General features: G+C 38.8%; 1 protein-coding gene across 1 annotated transcript; it reads left to right on the top strand.

Moving 5' to 3' along the window:
• Positions 1-284: 284 nt before the first annotated feature.
• Positions 285-18,534, top strand: LYVE1 (lymphatic vessel endothelial hyaluronan receptor 1). Its single transcript, XM_007955149.1, has 6 exons — positions 285-369; positions 5,094-5,265; positions 5,380-5,522; positions 16,854-17,156; positions 17,733-17,811; positions 18,348-18,534. Exons 1-6 carry the CDS (start codon positions 285-287, stop codon positions 18,532-18,534), a joined length of 969 nt encoding a protein of 322 aa, XP_007953340.1.
• The last annotated feature ends 856 nt before the right edge of the window (positions 18,535-19,390 follow it).

Below are 19,390 nucleotides of genomic sequence, written 5' to 3'. Positions count from 1 at the left end.
TTCCTTATTTGTGTGTTTTCTGAGTCAGCATTAGCTAAATTTTCCAGAGTGCTATCCATAAAGTACAGCCTGGCCAGGAGACGTCACTCATTTCCCCCAGTGACCTTAACAAGTCAGAAGCTTGAAAGTAGGGAAATCCGGATGTCTCAGTTATGAGGTGGAGCAGAGAGGGCCCCTTCATATTTCCAGAAGTCTCTATCAATACTGGTGATTGAGTGTCTGCCTTTGTTACTGCCAGTGGACATCCGAGGTGCTTCCTTGGCTCTGAAGGGGCTGTTAGCACAATGGCCAAGTATTTCAGCCTGGTGTTGCTCCTTGCCTCCACCTGCACCATGAGGTTCCTGGTCCAAGGCTCTCTGCGAGTAGACGGTAGGTTGGTTGGTTACTAGATTTCTTCCCTAAGGCAAGACAAGATCTTACAAACTGTCCTAAACCTACTGCGCTCTTGACTATATATTGCTGAGAGTGGGGACACCCTCAATTTCAACAGATCTAATTGGCAGTGTCGCCCTGAAAGAACTGTTTTCACCATATTCTCAGCTTCCACAAAATGATTTACATTTATCTTTACATCATTTTTGCTTTTTAGTTATGGAATATTTTGAAACAAAACATTGAGGAGGCATAATTTTTTTTAATGTTTCCTTAAATGCTAGAAAAAGAACAACACTTGGAAACTTCTTTCATTAGAGAAACAAATCACGATTGTGAAAATTTTAAAACCATCAATAAGCCTTTGGAAAAATGGGTAACTTTCACTAAATACTGGCTTATTTTGTGTTTTCGGAAGTGTCAGCATGCTTATTTTAATTTCCAGTTTACAGTACTATGGATTGAACGTCATCTTTTTAATGTGCAATAAGCAAATTAACTGAAAAAACTTTTGAAAATATAGGTTTGAAAATTACCCATAAGTTTCCCACCAAAAGAATGACTTAAAGTGATTTCTGGGATTTTGAAATGCCTAAATGGAAACCTAATTCTACACTATAGGCAAAAATTTGAAACCACAATTATTCATTACAGCACTGAGAAAATGACTATTTTGAGTACTTTAATAGGAAAATTGTGTGCTCCTATGCTAGAAGATACCCTAAGGTGCAAAATAATTTGGGAACAGAACTGAGGTCCAGAATCAATTCATATATTGTATTTAATTTCATAAGAGAAGTTGATTTTTTTTTTCAAATACCAAAACTCTTACTTTCAAATAAATTTTGTCCTCTTTGAAATCCTCTTTGGGAGACTATATACTATTCCCACAGTGCTATCATTATGTAAGCTATTTTGGAAACTGTCCTTTGCAAATGAGTCTCTCATACTCTTTGGACTATCCTCTATAATAGCAAAATTTTGCAAGGAAATTAATTTTGTGAAATTAAAAGTTATTCAGAATGAGGAATAAGATGGCTGATGAAGGTAGAAGGATGGGATAGTGTCTTAGTCATCTAGTAGTGCTATAACAGAAATATCACAAGTGAATGTCAGTAATTTATTTCTCAAAGTTTAGGAGGCTAGAAGTCCAAATTCAAATCCAAGCACCAGTTTAAGGAGAAGCCTTTCTCTGTCAGTTCTAGGGGAAGGTCTTTGCTTCTGCAGCTTCTGCTTCCTGCTTCCTTAGAGATCTCTGTGTGTCTTGGCATCTAACCTACCCCATGTCTCCTCGGCTCCCTTGCTTGTTTAATCCCTTTTATATCACAAAAGAGATTGACTGAAGATATACCCTATACTAATCCTGCCTCATTAATACAACAAACACAACCCAATCCCAAATGAAATTATAACCACAGGCATAACGGTTAAGATTTACAACACATACTTTGAGGCGCACAATCCAATCCATATCAGATAGGAACTAGCATTTTTGAGGGCCTATGATGTAGAGACACAAATTATTTATGTCTATATATGAGCTCTGGTAGCATAGTGGCTAAAGCACTTGACTGCTAACCAGAAGGCTGGCGGTTCAAACCCACCAGCCACTCCTCAGAAGGAAGGTTGGGCAATCCTACTTCCGTAGTGATACTGCCTCGGAAACCCAAGGAGGGGTTGCTATGAGTCGGGGCCAACTTGACGGCACACAACAACAACAACATGTGTGTAAATTCAAAAGATCTCAACAAGATCTTTTATAGATGAAGAAGCAGGATTAGAGAGGCCAAATTACTTTCCCAATGTCATAAAGGCAGTAAATAATAAAGCTTGGATTTGAATTCTGTTCTGATTCCTAAGCATAGACTATTTCTACTGGCTTGCTGTCTCCTAAGAAATCTTATTGTAGAGGTTACTAAGTCCCCCCTCAAACTCCAATTATTGTTGTTGTTTTTTTCCTAAATGAAATAGAAAAGCATTAAAATGACTAATATTTGTTAACTGCCTACTGTGGCCCCTGCCTCTGCTAATATAAGTTACTGAGTTTAGTTCTGACAAAAACCCTCTGAGGAAGATATACCTATCCCCATTCTACAGATGAGACTGCTGACCTGCCCAAGGTCCCACAGACAGGAAACAACAGAAGAAATATTCAAAGTTAGGTCTGTTTTCTGAGACTAGGTCTATTATTACTCAAAATAACAATTTTTAGAGTAAAAATGAGGTATGATGAGAGCATAGCAAAACTACTTTATGGTGAATTAATAAACCTTCTCTTCAGACAATTCCCAAAGCAGCAGCCATAGAGTTTTGTGAATAGCAAGCTCATGAACTAGATGAGCCAAACTCCAGGACAAGTGGTATATTAGGAGAGTTAGCTCTAGCTGTGTGTGTGTGCACACACGCACACACGCATGCATTGTGTATGTGTGCGTGCTTAACGTTACTTCATAACACAGTAGGAGACTGAACAGTAGCATAGTTAAGAACTAGGGTTTTAGAGTCAGGTATACTGGGACTTGTGCCCTAATCTGCCACCTAGTATCTCTATGTCTTTGGGCTTAGGAATTTACTTAATCTCCATAAGCCTCATTTTTCTGATAAAAGAGACAATGTCTGGCACATAGTAACACAAACAGATGATCAATGTTGGTATTAATATTAGTATCAACATCAGTACTGATACAGATATTAGTGTTCATGCATACAGTCATGAAAGGATGCTCTTTCACCCCAGTCACACACATTCATGTTGGGGTGTTGACTCTGGTTTCTCTTGGTAAGAATAGGATCTGGAAGCAAACAAGGCCATCCTCAAATACTATACTTCATAGACATATCCCTTCCCTCAACTCCCTGCTCCAGAGCACAGCATGGTTGTACAAAGGACTTAGAAATGCTTCCTCCCATGTTTGCAGGAAGACACTTCCTTTAAACACTAAGCTAGAAAATGGTCAAAGCACTTGACTGGGCATCTTATGCACAGAGTTGTGTATAAGCAATTACTTTGAAGACTGAAATGCCCTTTCGCAGAATTTCATGAAGGGAGGCCAATAGGAATAATGTACCTGAATGCAATGCAACTTAGCAATTTCATACAAGTCTATAAATCGCAGAACCCAAAGGGAATGGGTCAAGAGAATTCCAAAATCCATTAGGTTTTGAGTAAATACATAATTCACATCTTAACTATTCAACTGGGTAGACTCCCCAGCAGATAAATCATTGGGAGACTAAAACCAAAATGCTTTGAAGATAACATAATGATATTTTACCTATGATTTATTGAGCACCTACTATATGGTAGACACTATGCTAAGCACTTTTATTAGAATTAACTAATTTAATTCTCACTACTCTATGAAGTATGGGAAGGAGCTCTGGTGGCATAGTGCCTAAGGCATTTGACTGCTAACCAGAAGGCTGGTGGTTCAAACCCATCACCCCCTCCTTGGAAGGAAGGTTGGGCAATCTACTTCTGTAGTGATATTGCTTCGGAAACTCAAGGAAGGGTCACCAAATTGGATCTGACTCGACGGCAGTGAGTTTAGTTTGTTGTTTTTTTTTTTTTTTGGTTCTATGAAGTATATAGTTATTCTTTCAATTTTTGAATTTAGTTTGTTTTTTTGGTTCTATGAAGTATATAGTTATTCTTTCAATTTTATAAATAAGGAATTGAAGTATGAAGAGATGAAGTAAATAGCCTAAGGTCACAGATATATCTAGCATCGTATCTTAGATTCAAGGCCTGCTCTGCCTCTACAACTCTACTCTCCTTTCTTTGGTTTCTGACATAGATCTAAGTCAGCACAAGATGTACTCCCCACTCCTCCAGGAACTTCTGAGCAAGCCTGCCCCCCAATGGTCAGAGAAGACCTGGAATTGAGAGACCTCACATTCTCTTAGAAATTAAGGTGCAATATTTTCAGCCCATCTCAGAAATAATGGTGTCCCTAACTCACATTAGGAGTCCCTAGTAACTGCTAACCAGAAGGCTGGCGGTTCAAACCTGCCAGCCACTCCTCGGAAGGAAGATGGGGCAATCTACTTCCATAGTGATACTGCCTCAGAAACCAAAGGAGGGGTCGCTATGAGTCGAGTCCGACTTAATGGCACACAACAACAACAACAGTAGGCACAAATAGTTAAGTGCAAAACTAGTAGCTGCAAGGTTGGTGGTTCAAACCCACTCAGAGGTACTTTGGAAAGATCATGCCCTTGAAAACCCTATAGAGCAGTTCTACTCTGCACACACAGGGTCACCATGAGTTAGAATCAACTTGATGACAACTAACAACAACAAAAATTCACAGTGATTTGGAGTATTACTATTCTAATTAACCAGAACCACGACTTCTATCGTAAAGTCTCATACCCATCATTTTATAGACTCCAGAAAGTCTTGCAGCAACTGTATCACCTAGACCCACCCAAGAAACTTACATCCAAAGCCCCTACATGATAAACAAGGCTCCTTAATGCAGTAGGATAGGATGAACCACCATTTGGTGAGATTTGCAGTTTGCACCAGAGCAAGCAGCCATCTAACCCAACAGGCTGTCTTCTGGGAAATGCCCAACCTGTGCCCTGTTATTTCTAGACCTACTCCAAACCATACATACCTCACAAATGCATCAAGACATTAATGTTCTGCTAGGAAGGAGACCCTATGGGTAGGGACAAGGACAGCAGCACACTGAGGATCTATGATTCCTTTGCAGAAATTTCCATCGCAGGACCATGCAGAATTATGGGGACCAATCTTGTGGGGAGAAAGGCAAAGGAACAGCTGAATTTCACAGAAGCCAAGGAGGCATGTAGGCTACTGGGACTAACTCTGGCCAGCAAAACCCAGGTTGAAACAGCACGGAAGTTTGGCTTTGAGACTTGCAGGTGAGAAATGGCTGGCTCCGGTAGCAATGCTGGCTCTTCTGGCTCTGATTCTTGTTCAACAAGATAGTGACTTCTAATCATTTCTCCACTCAACTAATGTGCATTCTGTTACAGCTATGGATGGGTTGAAGATGGGTCCTCAGTGGTCATCCCTCGGATTGTCTCAAACCCCAAGTGTGGGAAGAATGGGGTTGGTGTCCTGGCTTGGAAAGTTTCACCTCACCAAAGGTTCAGGGCCTATTGTCACAACTCGTCTGGTGAGTCAGATCCACTTGGAATGTTTTCTCTGGGTATCTCCAGCTCTGTGACCTGTCTGGAAAGAGCCATTCTGAGTGGCAGCAGAAGCAATCATGTTGACAGTCCTCTAATCCTCCCAAGACTACCTTTTTGACCAGGCTAAAACTCATTGCTGTCAACTCATGGCAACCCCATGTGTTACTGAATAGAACTGCTCCCTAAGGTGTTCTTGGCTGTAATCTTCTTATGGAAGCAGATCACAGGCCTTTCTTCTGCAGTGCTGCTGAGTGGGTTCACACTGCCAACTTTGGTTGGTAGCCGAGTACAAACCGTTTGCATCATCCATGAACCTACCTGACCAGTCTAGAGGTCGCAGAATTAGGGAAAATCTGACTCAATGGCAACATAGGGAGAGGGCATCCCAGAAAATTCCATCTCCATCCCACCCCTCATTCACCCACCACCCATCCTATAAGATAAACAGGAAGAAGGGAAGGACACAAATGTGTACAGTGCATCCATATGGAGAAAGCAATGTACTGGGAAATTTGCAAGTGTTATCTTATTGAATCCTGACAACTTCCCTATGAGGTAGCTGAACTGTTTCATTTTGCAGATAAAGAAACTCAGCTCTGGGGACTTAAGTATATGTGTCTAAGGTCTCATTACTGTAACAGTGCAAACTCAGGATTAACTCTGAAGCCATGTTTTTTCCCACATCCCTTTACAGTACAGGAAATTCAGATGATACATTTGACATTTTTAAGAATAAGATACAAACTCCCCTTTTTAGGAGGGAGAAACTGAAGCCTAGAGAGTAGAAGTGATTTTCTTGAGGTCAGGCAGTTGCCTCTTTAATCTTGCTTGCAGACCTTGTCTGGCTTAGCCCAGGTGCTTTGTGTAAATAATTTTTCAGAAAATTTTTCTTTTACTAAAATGTTACTAGTTCTGTTTACAATATAAATCTTTGCCTGATTTATTATTATTCATACATTCTATAAACCTGACCTTCTAAAAGTCAGATTGCTGAGTGGTTATATACAAGATAGACTTCAGAATCATTCTCCAAGAGATAAATGTATACCAAGATAAATGTATACCAGCCAACATTAGCAAAAAACACGTTAAGGAAAGGCAACACAGGTTCCAAGCAGTTCTCTCAACCAGGGGGCTTTGGCATAGGAAGGGCACTTGGAGATGCGTTGTCTCATTCCCTCACTTCACAGATGAAATAACTGTAGCTCAGAATGGGGGTTTGGCTTGCCCAATGTCCCAAAGGTGGTCAGTGACAAAGCCAATTCTGGAATATAGGGTTTCTTCTGATGGGTTTTTTTTACCATCTCTCTTCTCTCCTCTGCCATGTTCGGCCTATAGTCACCTTTGGCTGGAGAATTGGTGGTTCACCTGCCCGCTTATTACCATAGCCAGCCCACGCCTGTCCAATAGCCTTGCCTGTTAAATGCCTAGCCTTCCTGTCAGTTGTCAGTGTGATGATATGATACCCAGCCTTATGGACTAAACCAAAAGGAGCAAGAGGAAGAGAACTTGGATTTGTCTATTTCCTTATGGTGTCATTTAACCTGTACTCTCATTCCCTTCATTCTTGTATACTGAATGTTAAGTCTAGAGTCTTGATTTGATTCATGTTCAGTATTTTTGGCAAGAATACCTCATAGATGATATTGCATACTTCAAATCACATCACAACAGAGGCACATAATGTCAGGATGTCTCCTTTATCAATTATGCTAAGTCTGATCTTTTAATTAAAATATCTCCAATGAAATTATAAAGATTTGTTTTCCCCTTTGCAATTAGTAACTAATCTATACCATGATATTTCGGCACCATGCAAGTATCCTGATCCCTAACAGCCTAATGATTTAAAAAACTATTTAATGATTTAAGAAACCACTGATGATCCTTGTCAGAATCAGCTATTATAGGGGGGTAAGAGGGGCTGCAAAATGGTGATAATTCTAAATCTATCTTTCCTAGTGCATTTATTAGCTGTCATTCTTCAATAAAACATCAATCTCTTTCTCTCTCTCATCTTCTTCCTCCCCTTTGTACTACCAAGGACTCATGGCATTTTACTTATTCAATGTGTTCCAATTTCATAATTTTGATTACAGTATCCCTTGGTTGCTCAAATTACCCAAGTTTGACCAATGGGAGTTCCTCTATTTCACTCTTGTGTCTTTTTTTTTCCCACTACTGTTTCCCACTTTCCTACTTTCTGGAATAATAACACATCCCAGGCTCACTTTGTACTTTCTCTACCCTAGCTAGGGAATCAGCCATTTCTCCTTTTAATGGAGAATGGAAATTCGAAACCAAGATTGGGATCCTCAATCTCATTATTACTATAATTTTCATTGCTTCTCAGCTCATTTTAGTGGACAGCTAAGAAAGATTTATATACATTTAATTATGTGCTTATATTGTTATTTCCAACTAAATTTAAGAATTCAAGTTTTTTGCTTAGTCCACTTTGTTTCCTTGTTTTATATTTGTACCTCTTTTCTCTTACATGGGGAATCTTTGTTCCCAGTTAAATATGGATATATCTTCTTATCCTATAGTAATTTCAAAAATTACCAAATCAACATTAGAATAATAACCTTACTGAGTGAAATTTAAATTTGTTTGCCACGTTTTTTTTTTTTTTTGTTGTTGTTCTTAACAGATATTCCTCTAAGGATACACAGTCGGAGAAATGAGTGCAAAAGTGACTTGAAGAAATTCACTACTCTGTGTGGTTATATAATCATGTTGAAATATATTAGGTTCATTTGCTTCTGTTTGTGATTCATTTTAGGACTTGAATTTTCTCCTAGTTTTATTTTCTTTAATAGGTAAAACAATTACATGACTAAAGGATAAAAAAAATCTATTTTAAAAATATACTAAGTCTCACTCCCATTCTTTCCACCCTACTCCCACTTATTCATTTCTGATTTATTCTTTTGTGTTGCTTTTTGCATTTTGTGTGTTTATGTGTGTATGTGTGATCTTCTTTTCCTTTATTTCTTACCAAAAGCCAGCATACCGTATACACTACTCTGTGCATGGTTTTTTCACTTAATTTCTAGAAGTAACTCCATATCAGTACATGAAGATTTTTCTTACTCATTTTTATGGCTGCATAGTGCTCCATTATGTGGCTGTACCACAGTTTATTCAATGAGCTCTTTTGGGGTTATTTCTAATCCTTTTCTAATCATGCTGAGTTGAGTAACCTTGAAAATATGTTGCTCCATATTTATGAAGATATATGTTCAGGATAGAAACCTAGAGCCCAAAATGTATGTGTGTGCATGTTTGCCATATTTCTGAGGATCAGAGTTACTCTAATCTTCATCCTAATGCTAATCCTAACCCTTACTCTAATTTTTTTTTTTTTTTTTTGCTATCTTTGTGATATTTGGGAATCAGAGTACCCTAATTCCATCCCAACCCTTATCTTAACCTTACGCTCATTTCTTTCTTTATTGCTATCTCCATGAGGTTTGGAGATCAGACCAAAGTGCTTTTAATGCTCTCGTACATAATGCTGTTTGAATACTCATCCCCTTCATCACCTGGCTAACTCCTACACTTTATCCAAGTGTCACAGAGGTGAAGTAATCTAATTTTTACAGATCTATTATGATCAGACACTCTTCTAGGCATAGACATTTATCTCATTAATCCTCGGGAAGATAAAACAAAGGACCCCTGGTGGTGCACTCACCAAATGCTCAATCCTTAACTGAAAGATCGGAGGTTTGAACCCCTAGCCACTCCACAGGAGAAAGATGTAGTAGTCTGCTTCTTTAAAGATTACAGCCTTGAAAACCCAATGGGAGAGTTCCAGTCTGTCCTATATGGTCACTATGAGTCAGAATTGAATTGACACTATGGCAATGGGTTAAATAAAATAAATGTAGCATTTCTACTATCCTATAATGGTAACTGATACTTAGTGTGTAATTTACGGCACTCTGGTGGTGTAGAGCCTAAGGCATTTGACTACTAACCAGAAGGCTTGCAGTTCTAACCCACTAGCCACCCCACAGAAGGAAGACTGTAAGAATCGTACTTCTATAAGGATTCACTGCCTCAGAAACCCAAGAGGGGTCACTATGAGTCAGAATCGACTGAATGGTAGTAAGTTTGGCTTGGTTTGAGTTTACTGGCATAGTGGATAAGGCATTGGCTGCTAAGCAGAAGGTTAGTGGTTCAAACCCATCAGCTGCTCTGTGGAAGGAAGATGGGGCAATTTTTTTTTTAAGTGTATTTCATTTAAATACAATTTATATACAGTGAAATAGACAAAACTAAAGTGACATGGGTCAATGCACTTTTTTTTTTTTTTTTTTTTTTTTTTTTTTTTTTTTTTTTTTTGGCAGTGTTCCCTCTCCTCCCCTCCCACCCCTGGCAACCAACAAAGAGCCCTCCATATATAAACATTTCCTTGACCCTCCACAACAATGAACTAATACTATATTTGTCCTTCTGTGATTGACTTATTTCACTCAGCATAAAGTCCTCCAAGCTCATCCATATTATGCGGTGTTTTGCAGACTCTACGTTATTCTTTAGTGTTGCATAGCATTCCATTATGTGTATGTAGCACAGTTTGGTCATCAACTCTTCTGCGTTAAATCTTAGAGGTAAGTCCCTTGCCAGATATGTAATTATCAGCAAATATGAATTGGTTGCTGTCATTTTTGTTATGTGCTTTTTCGTGGTGTCGATTTCTTTGTTCCATATAATTTTCTACGCTGAGCTCGTTTTCTTTATGAATCGTGTTATCACTTCCTTCATTGCTATTGTTTTAGTATTTGCTGAATATTTATGCTGCTCCTCTTTTTTGATGTGAAGGTTTATCGTTTTTCTTTGAGGTTACCTTGTGATTTACAGTTTTCTTCCCATGTTTAGAACAGTCCGTTCGATCTTGTAGTTGTCTTAACTTCCCCACCATCTAGAAGTTCTGAAATGACACAGTTTTTTTTTCCCTCTTTTTGACTTATAGTTTCCTCATTTGTCAATTGATGTGTCTGGTTCCCTGTTTACAATCTTGTAGGCTTATTTACTTTGGATACTTCCAAAGCTGGGTTGGTTTCTGGGTTATATCATCTTGTGTGTTAATGTTCAGTTGTTGTTGGCTGTTGTTGCTTCTCTGTCCAAAGGACTCCCTTTAGCATCTCTTGTAAGGTTGGTCTGGTTTTAACAAACTCCCTTAATTTCTGCTTATCTGGTGTGGTAGTTATGTTTGTGTGTCAACTTGGCTGGGCCTGGTTGAATGGCTGGGCAGCTGGATGTAGTATTCCCCATGATGAGACTGATAATCAACTCCATGGTGGAATCTACTGGGAGAAACTGAGTAGCTACCTTTGGGTATGTGATCTGCTTCCCATATATAAGAAACAGCTTTGGGAATGGTCTCTAGCCTATGGCACGCTTGGACCCTGCATGTAGCCCAGCAGCTTGCTATGCTCTGCTGACCTTGGGACTTACAATGGACTTAGGTTAATGGCCTGCCATGTGGTTTCGTAACATTGGGACTGTGCCTTTTTACTTGTCAACCTTGGGGCTTCTCAGCCTCAGCAGCCAGCAGCTATCTGAGTGAAGAAACACGTCTAGCTCCAGTGGGCTGAGAGCAGGAAGCGGAGCTGGACCCCAAAGTTGAGGGGCTTTTACCCAGCCCCTAGAGCTTGGCACTTTGAACTTGGACTTAAAGCCTCCAAACTGTAAGAGAATAAACTCCTGTTTGTTAAGGCGGTCCCATTTGTGGTATATTCCGTCAGAGTGGCACTAGGTAACCAGAACATCTGGAAATGTCCTAATTTCACCATTGTATTTGAGGGACAATTTTGCTGTGTACATAACTCTTGGTTGGAAATTTTTCTCTTTATTTTATATATACCATCCCATTGTCTTCTTGCCTGCATGGTTTCTGTCAAGAAATCCGAGCTTAGTCTTATTGGTTGCCCCTCGTAGGTAACTTTTCATTTTTCCCGTGCTGCTCTCAGGATTCTTTCTTTGTCTTTGGTTTTGGTGAGTTTGATGATGATATGTGTGAGTGATTTTCTTTTGGGGTCTATCCTGTTTGGGATTCACTGGACTTCCTGAATGCATATATTCTCATCTTTCATCATACCAGGAAAATTCTCTTCCAACAAATCTTTGACAATTTTCTCTGTGGTTTTATTTGTCTCTTCCTGTTCTGAAATTCTGATTACACGTAGGTTATTCCTTTTGATGGTATCCCACATGAACCTTAGGCTTTCTTCATTTGTTTTGATCTTTTTTTCTGATTTATCCCTTTCCAAAGAAGTGTTCAGGTATTTGCCTTCAATCTCCCTGTCTTCCATTGATTCAATTCTGCTCCTTTGCCCATTCAATGTCTTATCTGTTTCTGAAAATTCAGTATTAATCTTCTGGATTTCTCTGTGTAGATTTTGTATCATTTCTAATTTTTCATTTATTTTGTCATTTTGTTCTTGTATTGTCTCTTGAAATTGTAGGGTTTTCTCTGTGTTTTCCTTGATCTGTCTCTCAATTTGTTGAAAATACCTATATATAACTCTTTCTAATTTCTTATCAGAGTTCCAATGCTGCGTCTTCCTCAGGGATGTGTTTTGGGACTATATCCTGGTCCCTTGTTTCTCCTGCTTTATCTTGCTTCTTTGTGTGGACTGTGATGCTCTGTTGTCTCCGAGGCATTGCGACATTTTTGTGTTTATATTTAATTGGTGATTATATGTTGGAGTGACTTGCCCATAATTTTCATTTTCTTTGTTTTGCTTGTATGTTATCTATGCAAGCAGGGTACTGTGCTCCTCGATTCGCCAGGTGACAGCACTTATACACTCACCACCTGTCTCCTTTACTGTTGTCAACCTCTCATATGTCCCTGCCAACCTTGGCAAACAGAGTATATTCTTAGGTCCCTGGAATCCGAATGAGAATGCTATCACTTTAAAATTCAAAATGGTTGCCACTTGTAAAGATTCAAAATGGCTACACCCTCTGTCACTTTAAATATCCAAACTGGCTGATTGTAAACAATCAAAATGGCTGTGCCCTCTGGAAAGCGAAAAGTCCACAACTCAGGTTGTCTCCCTCCTTGCTGTTTCCCTTCCTAGTCATAGGCCACCAGCACATTTAGGTCAATTCTCAGGTCCAATTCCACTTGGAAATATTCAGGCTCTTGGTCCCATCAGAGTAGCTGACAGTCCACGGCTCCGACCATCTCTGTACTCATTATTTTCAGTCAGGTTTTTCCACTAGTTGGTGCCTAATGTACTTCTGTATAGTTCCTTTCAAAGCTCAGGGCTCCAGGATTATCTTCTGTATCTCTGTCAATTGGTTCTTCTTTTCTTTGCTGAAGAGAGTCTGTGTCACTTGTCTGCCTATTCCTCCATCTTCAGCAATCTACTTCTGTAAAGATTTACAGCCTTGGAAACCCAATGGGGGTCGTTATGAGTTGGGATCGACTTGATGGCAGTGAATTTGGTTTGGATTTTGTTAGAGTATAATTTACCTATGGTCACAGTCCACAAGGAACAGAGATGACATTTAAATCTTCAGCTAACTATATTGTGCCATGCTACTCCCTTGTAACACCTTCCATAGTGATGCTCACACATCGATAGCATACCACGCCTAGGGTAGATCCTGGTTATCAATCTTTTTTAAAAGCTCCCCAGATGGTTCTGATGTGCAGCCAGGGTTGATAAACACTTTCCTCTAGAAGATCTCTAAGATCTACATTTTAGGGTTCCAGACACTTCTGGATTCTTTTAGTTCTGTGCAATTGCTTTTAAATTATACTCTTTCCCTTCTGCTTGTCATCTTCCACTGATAACTGTTACTCTTCTTCTCTATGGCCTCTGTTGACTTCTCATTTGAGAATATTATATAATATATAATAATTATATATTATATAATAATTATTAATATTATTATATTATGTAAACCATGAGGCCTCTTTCACATTTTGTATATTGTATCAGGATGTTTGTAGATCTCAGTTGAAAATTCTCTCCTCTATAGAATAAATTCCAAGTGCTTTCATGTGACAATCATGATTCTGCTTTCAGTCTTTCTCATTTCCAATCACCTGCACACTCTACACTCCAGTGACACTGTGTTCTTTGTCATTTTTCTAATATACCTACATTTTCAAACTTCTGAATTCTTAGGTCATGCTTTTCTTATTGACTGGATTGTTATTCCCTCTTCCTTATTAGATGGACTACTATTCTGTTCCAGTTCTGCTGGGTTTTTTATTCTTCAAACATTCTACATTCATTCTACTTCAGGCTCTTGAACTTTCTGTTCTCTTTACTTGGAATACTTTTGCCCTAGATCTTCAATGACTAGCTACTTTTCACCATAATATATTGTGTTCCATATGCTTTATTTCAACTGACATTCAAAAATATTCATTTCGTAAGAGAAGAATTTAGCATACATTCAAGAATGGGAAATGTAGCTAAGAGTTCAGGGCAGTCCATCAACAGATGAATGGATAAACAAATTGTGGTACATACATGCAATGGAATACTAAACAACTGTAAAGAATAATTGTGAGTCTGTAAAATACCTTATAGCATGAACGAATCTAGAGGACATTATGCTGAATGAAATAAGACAATCACAAAAGGACAAATGTTGTATGGTTTCACTTTTATAAAAAGTCAAGAATGGGTATACATATAGAGAGCAATGTTCTTTGATAATTACAGGAGATAGAAAGGGGAGGAAGGAATCACCTGCTAGATAACCCAAAAAAACAACTCACTGCCATCGAGTTGATTCTGACTCATAGCGACACCCTTTGGGTTTCTGAAGTGGTAAATCTTTACGGAAGTTGATTGCTCAGTCTTCCTTCTGCGGAGTGGCTGATGGGTTTGAACCAACAACCTTCTGGTTAGCAGGCAAATGCCTTAGGCACTATACCACCAGAGTCCTTTGCTAGATAATAAACTCACTCCAAAACCAAACTTACTGCCATCAAGTCGTTTCTAACTCATAGCAACCCCCAGTGGGTTTCCAAGGCTGTAAATCTTTATGGAAGTAGATCGTCCCATCTTCCTTCTGTGGAGCAGCTTGTGGGTTTGAACCACTGACCCTCCGGTTAGCAGTAAAGTACCTTATCCACTACACCACCAGAGCTCCTTTTGCTAGATAATAGACATCTGTTATTTCTGGTGATGAGAAAGGCAATACGCAATATGGGGAAAGTCAGCACAACTTGGCCAAGGTAAATGATGACAGTGAGAGGTATGCAAGAAAAAAAGACAATTACAATAAATGCTGTAACATGTAACAGTAATAACCAAAAAAGTGTGTGTGATTACATAGATAAGTATGTATATTTTATATATTTATATATATATATATATATATATATATATATATGGGAAGGTATATGTGAGTACATGGATGTGCATATATAAGTGCATTTGTAGGCATAAGTACATACATGTTTGGGTGTGCTATATGCACATATTCTAATACAGCACACAGTTACAGAGACCTCCTAGACATATCCAAATACCTCACAGTATCAGTTTACTGGATTAAAAGAATTGGGGCCATAGTATCATGGAACAATTTAGTCAACTGGCATAACATTGTCCATAAAGATAATATTCCACATTGTAATTTGGTGAGAAGTGTTTAAGGTCTTAAAGACTTATGAATGGCCATCTAAGATACAACTACTGCTCTCTTTCCATCTGGAGCAAAAGAGAATGAAGGAAACCAAACACTCAAGGAAGAAACTAGTCTATGGGACTGATAGGCCACACAACCACGGCCCCTTCTAGCCTGAGATCAAAAGAACAAGACAGTGCCTGGCTACCATTACCCATCATTCCGACCAGGGACACAACAGAAGGTCTGGAGAGAATGGGAGAAAAAAATGTACAACAAAAATCAAATTCCTAGAAAAAGACCAGACTTACTAGACTGACAGAGACTAGAAGAACTCCTGAGACTATTTATTGCTCTAAGATATCCCTTGAACTCAAAACTGAAGCCACTCCTAGAGGTCACCTTTCAGCCAATAGATTGGCTAATAAAATAAACAATTTTTTTTGTATTGTTTATTACCACTCATGAAAAATGTCCTTAAACAATCAATCATATCAGACCAAATGGTCAATATGTACCCAAAAGCAAAGGCAAGGCGAGGAGGGGTAGGGAAGCTAGATAAATGGAAACAGAGCTGAGTGGGAATAATGAGAATGCAGACACATTGCAAAAATTGTAACCAATGTCATGAAACAATTTGTATAAAAATTGTTAAATGAGAAACTAATTTGCTATATAAACTTTCACCTAAAACACACTATTTAAAAAAAAAAAAAAAGTTCAGGGCAGAGAAGGTCAAAGGATGATACTTTAAATTAAGGTCTTTTCAAAGTAAAATAGATAGTATAAAATACTGACTTAACACATGTATGCTCAAAATGTTTTATCAGTAGTATTCATGACCTTGACTGGTAATTTATTTAATTTTTAAAAACCAATTATGTTAATGGAATAATGCACTTGATAGCTAACATTTAAACACCAAGCTCCATGGTGGACTCAGAGTAAAATGCTTAACGAATGTTAATTTCTTTTTTTTCTCTTCACTTTTTTTAATGAGCACTGAGAAATCTGATTTTAGCAGATCCTTTTCCCAAAGTGGTATTATGTGTGTATATTTGGTCTCATTACTCCTTCCTTCCCTTCATTTTTTCTTTCTTCCTTTATTCATCAAATATCTATTGAGCATGCACAGTGCACACACCATGATGAACAAGACAGACAGGGTTCCTGCTTTCAGGGAGTTGACAGCCCGCTGAGGAAGAGCATGATAAAAACTGTGACAAGTGAAGTACAAGGCAGTACAAGACAAATGCCTAGGGTCCCAATCAAATCAATAAGTCTGCCTAAGAAAGAGATGCTCAGTCTGAGAACTGGATCATAGGTCAAAGTTAGTTAATAAGGAGGAGGCTTTCTTATAGGTAAAGAAAGCATCACAGCCAAAGGCTTGGATGTGAGAGAAAGCAGATCAAAAACTAAAGGAATTTCAGTATGGCTGGAAAATTGAGAGACAGACTGATCAGATGAGGCTGGATATGTCGGCAGGAGCCAGATCAGGGAGAATCTTATAGGCCGTGCAGTCGGTAGGGTGCCTGGAAGCTGGACTCTAAGGAAGGAAGTGATATGACTAGATTTACATTTTGGTAAGATCATTTTAGCTACAGTGTAGGGGGACTGGAAGGAGGTAAGACAAGCAGAAAAACCAGGCAGGAGGTTGTTGTAATACTTACTTGTTTCATTTTTACCTCTCCTGACAGATATTTGGATTAACTCATGCCTTCCAGAAATTATCACCAACGATCCCATACTCAACCCTCAAACTTCAACATATGCAACAGAAATTAATGTCAGTGACAGTACATATGCAACCTCACCCCCTTCTTCTGCCCCTGTTCTCACCACCGCCCCTGCTCGGGCTTCCACTTCTACTTCACGGAAACGAAAATTAATTTGTGTAACAGAAGTTCTGATGGAAACTAGTACCATGGGTACTAGTACAGAAAGTGACTCATATATTGGAAGTAAAGCAGCATTTAAGAATGAAGCTGCTGAGTTTGGAGGTAAGAGCTTTCTGTGTCTGTGTTAGTGTTTATGTATAACAGACAATACATACAAATTAGCTTGTCTCCAGATTGGACACATAGGACCTGCCAAATACAAATAAAAGCTTAACGTAAACTCAACTTTCAAAAAGTAATAGAATTTGAGAGCTGTAAAAGTCCTTAATGATTAAACTAAATACTGTGAGGATAAAATAGCCTTGAAGACATTAAAAATAAATTATAATTCATTAGCTGTTAATATGGAGAAGTTGCTTTAAATACATATTTTTCAATGCCTTCCACTAGAAAATTTGTTCTCCTATAGGGGGTCTTGCACTTAATTAGCTCCACAGAGAGAAAATGAATTCTGCCACACTGTGACTTACAGAACAGAGGCAAGCCTGAAGGGCAGGGCCAAACATTCTATGGACAAGAAGCAAAGAAGCAGATGTGAGCCCACCATCATAAGTGGCCCCTGTGTGGTCACAGGGAAGGCTTTTCTCTTACACTAGCTCTTACTTCAATAATTTGTAAAAATAAGTCTTTAAAAGAGCAACACATGACAATGTACAAGTGACACCCTGTTTCCTCCAGGTGTTCCCACAGCTCTGTTAGTGCTTGCCCTCCTCTTCTTTGCCGCTGCAGCTGGTCTCGCAGTCTGCTACGTGAAAAGGTGAGGTTGTTGGCACATTGCTAGTCTTGGAATCTTTGTCATATCCCTATCTTGTGTTTTGCCAGAGTTGTTACTGGCATTTTCTTGGTCAAACTGGCGCTAACAGTCCTTTTAATCTGTAAATTATCTCCCACCTCTCACCTCTTCTCCCTGCCACTCAATCTTTCCTACTATATTAGCACATACATTTCATCCAGATTTTAGATATAGGTCAATAGTTCCCTTTGAAAATCAAGAAGAAGAAAGAAAATATTGGCATCTGGGGGGAAATTATATGCTTTATTTGTTCTTTTATTCTTTGTTGTAGTGGAAGGGTTGTGAGGTCAGCCTACAGTTTGGCCTGTGGACTTATCTTTTCTAAATGAATCCATTAAGGTGGAATGTGTTAATAATTTTAAGCATGTGTGTATTAGCATCACTCTGAAATAAAGGCACCCAGTGTACTGTGCCCACATGTGCTATCACAGATAACATACTGTCTATTGTTATGTGTGCTACATGGAAATCTCTCACTTTATGCATGTTTATACCTAAAGGTATGTGAAGGCCTTCCCTTTTACAAACAAGAGTCAGCAGAAGGAAATGATTGAAACCAAAACAGTGAAGGAGGAGAAAGTTGATGATAGCAACTCTACCGAGGAATCAAAGAAAATTGATAAAAAGACAGAAGAGCCAAAGAGTCCACCTAAAACCACAGTGCGGTGCCTGGAAGCTGAAGTTTAGATGAAAGAGAAATGATAGGACTCACCTAAATCTGGTTTCTTTCTTGCTGCCTAAGTATCCTGTCCCTACCTGGGGAAATGAAAAGGGTCAAAGGACCAAAGAAGAAAAGTCCACCCTTGGTTCCTAACTGGAATCAGCTCAAGGCTGCCTTTAGACTATGGAGTTCACCAAAAGGAATTCCCTTCTTCTTACTGTAATCCTTTCTGGATCCTATCCTCCTACCTCCAAAATTTCCCACAGCCTTTCTAGCCTGGTTATGTCCTAATAAAATTCCACTGGGAGAAGGAACTTTCGCAAAGCCCAAGAACTAAAATAGTTAATCAGTACACACTTGTAAAAAGGCTTCTAGACTGGCTAGGAACAGGTGAGTTGAGAGCCAAGAAGCCACTCAGTCCAAGCTTCCTCTACTGTCTCCACAGCCCAGATCCTTTCTAAGATCTGAAAAAGAAACACACCACCCTGGCATGTCCTTCTGAACCAGGCAAGAACAAAAAGAAGGAACGAAAGTTTAGCAAATGAAAGCCATGGAGATTCATGTGACTAGAGACCTAATCTCCATAAAGCCAAAATAAATAGATAAAAAGAATGAGGCAAAAAAATACTGCAATATATTGTCAGCAGAGACTATAAACACAGAGTCAAAGCATTCTTCTTTGAATAATTTGAGTTGGAATCACTTTTTATAACATACATATGCTTTCTTTTTTTCTCTGTCATTTGCCACTGCTATTTTCTCTAGAAGAAACAAGGTATTTTTACATGGAACAAACAAAAATACTCTCCTACAAAACTCTATTTTTTATCTGAGTTACAGGTATTACTATTGAGGAGAATTACTGTTAAGTAGTAATAAAAT

Source organism: Orycteropus afer, unplaced genomic scaffold, assembly GCF_000298275.1.
Source record: "Orycteropus afer afer isolate SDZICR_OR568_19922 unplaced genomic scaffold, OryAfe1.0 scaffold00014, whole genome shotgun sequence".
Classification (NCBI taxonomy): Eukaryota; Metazoa; Chordata; class Mammalia; order Tubulidentata; family Orycteropodidae; genus Orycteropus; species Orycteropus afer.
The sequence above is the reverse complement of the archived record's forward strand: the minus strand, read 5'-3'. Positions and strand labels throughout refer to the sequence as shown.